General features: G+C 37.1%; 1 protein-coding gene across 1 annotated transcript in view; it reads right to left on the bottom strand.

Moving 5' to 3' along the window:
* Positions 1–1,325: 1,325 nt before the first annotated feature.
* LOC21384265 (putative UDP-rhamnose:rhamnosyltransferase 1) overlaps positions 1,326–2,087 on the bottom strand; it is a 1,525-nt gene continuing 763 nt past the window's right edge. Inside the window, 1 exon segment of the mRNA XM_024164875.1 lies at positions 1,326–2,087. This exon segment is cut by the window's right edge and continues 125 nt beyond it. Within this exon segment, the coding sequence (XP_024020643.1) occupies positions 1,417–2,087 (671 nt within the window). The 3' untranslated portion in view covers positions 1,326–1,416.

The following is a 2,087-nucleotide window of genomic DNA, read 5'->3' on the forward strand; positions in this document are numbered from 1 at the left end:
AAAAAAAAAAAAGAAGTTTGTATAGTCCAAAGTTTGTAGCACTATATGTCGTCCGAAGTTTGTAGCAGGTTGTCGTTTTAACTTTTATTGATTGTCTCATATTGTGGGGATATGTGAATTAAAAAAAAAAAAAAATTAAGGCCTGCCGACAACCGGTAACAGTCTGGTAGCAATAATCATTGCCCTTTTAGCGCCCTTACATGCCCTCAATGAATTTTGATGGTAGAATGACATTTTTATTATTAAATAATTCCATGTCATTCTAATTAATGTCTAAGACGCTCAAGTTGACCCTTTTAGCTCACTGTTATTGTCTCGATACAAAGATTATTTTCTAAATTATTGTCGTTTCTTATTTTCATGTGGTTTTCTGTCATTGTCGTTGATTCACTTCATGTTATTTTCTGTGTTCATGTTGTTTTTCTTTTTCATGTCATTTTTTAACATGTTGTCGTTTTACGGTTCATGCCATTTTTCGTTGTAAAGTTGTTCCTGGTTAATATCTTTTATATATTTTAGTCGTTTTATCTATGGTGTTGGCGTTTCCATCAGATTTCCTTTTCCATTATATTTTACTGTATTCTGCTATATGTTGATGTCAATTTCACATGGTTGTCGTTTTACACTTAATATGTGAATGTGTTTTCTCTCACATATAAAAACAAATAGGTCTTTGTTTTTGTTTTGTGTTTTTTTTTTCTCCCTTATAATTTCTTTATTTCCGTTAACGTGGTTCTTTCCATTTCTATACAGTTTATTTTTATTTAATGACGTTGTTTTTCTTAGGTAGAGCTTTCATATGTGTTGTCTTATATTATGTTGATGTCGTTTATATATAGTTGTCGTTTTGCTTAATATCTTGTCTTTGGCGTTTATTTCTATGTATCCACGTTTGTCGGTTTTCTTATTTAGATTAAAAGCATCGGAATTCCTTTGATGATAAGGAATGCATCCGACGGTCGGGAATGATAGATGTAAACATCTTTATTTATTTGCTGCGATTAGTGATTGGAAAAATTGAAGAATAAAAAATGTCCACATTGATCTTTGCACTAGTCTACATGTTGAAGGAAAAACAAAAAGAAGAAAAAGATGATACAACTTACAAGCAAAACACGCATAACATGCTCTTAAGATAAAGACATCTTTTTCAAACCTTCAATAGTTGAGCATCATATATGCTAGGCGCTAGGAAAGACAGATTGACCCACATAAACCTAATCATGACATTTTTTATTGAATAAACGTAATCATAATATATTTTTTTATTGAATAAACCCAAAAAAAAAACCTAATCATGATATGTTTATTTGAATATACTCCAAATGCCCAACATTAATACATAGTTGAAGAATAAAAAAGACACAACATCAATAATTAGACAATATCCACATATTAAAATCCAGTCGAACGCACTCACGTCCCAAGACACATATTAAAATCCTCCAACCACTTGTTATTTATGTCCACATCGCCAAATATCTCTTTCGCGGCCCTTGCGTTGGCCCTAACAGACTCGCCATCCTCCCCCATCATGACTTGTCTAATAATCTCAGACACCGACTCACTCGTAAACGACCCTGTTTCCTCATTTCTCGGCACTTCCAACCCGACCCGCTTCCCATGCAGCAACCTCGAAATCAACCCAAGATCCGCATTTGCCCCGGCAAACAAGACCAACGGCTTCCCAAACCCGAGCGCCTCGATAACGGAGCTCCAACCGCAGTGAGTCAAGAACCCGCCCACCGAAGAGTGGGCCAGTATACTAAGTTGTGGGGCCCAACCCCTCCACACCAAACCTCGCCCCGCGACTTCGGTTTCAAACCCAGGTGGAATTATTTCCGAACCCAATTGCCCTTCAACAAGTGGGCTATCTTTAATGACCCAAATAAAGGGCAACCCGGATTTCTCTATCCCGTGAGCTAACTCGTGCATCAAATCCTGAGTCAGACTCAATTCCGTACCGAATGCGATGTAAAGGACGGAGTTCTCTTCCTTGCTGTCCAACCACTGACTCAAAGTTCCCCATCTTTCATCTGCGCTCACGCTATGAAGGTCTTGTGGAGAAATCGGTAAGAAACCGATCG

This window comes from Morus notabilis, unplaced genomic scaffold (genome assembly GCF_000414095.1).
Source record: "Morus notabilis unplaced genomic scaffold, ASM41409v2 Scaffold3971, whole genome shotgun sequence".
NCBI classification, from domain to species: domain Eukaryota; kingdom Viridiplantae; phylum Streptophyta; class Magnoliopsida; order Rosales; family Moraceae; genus Morus; species Morus notabilis.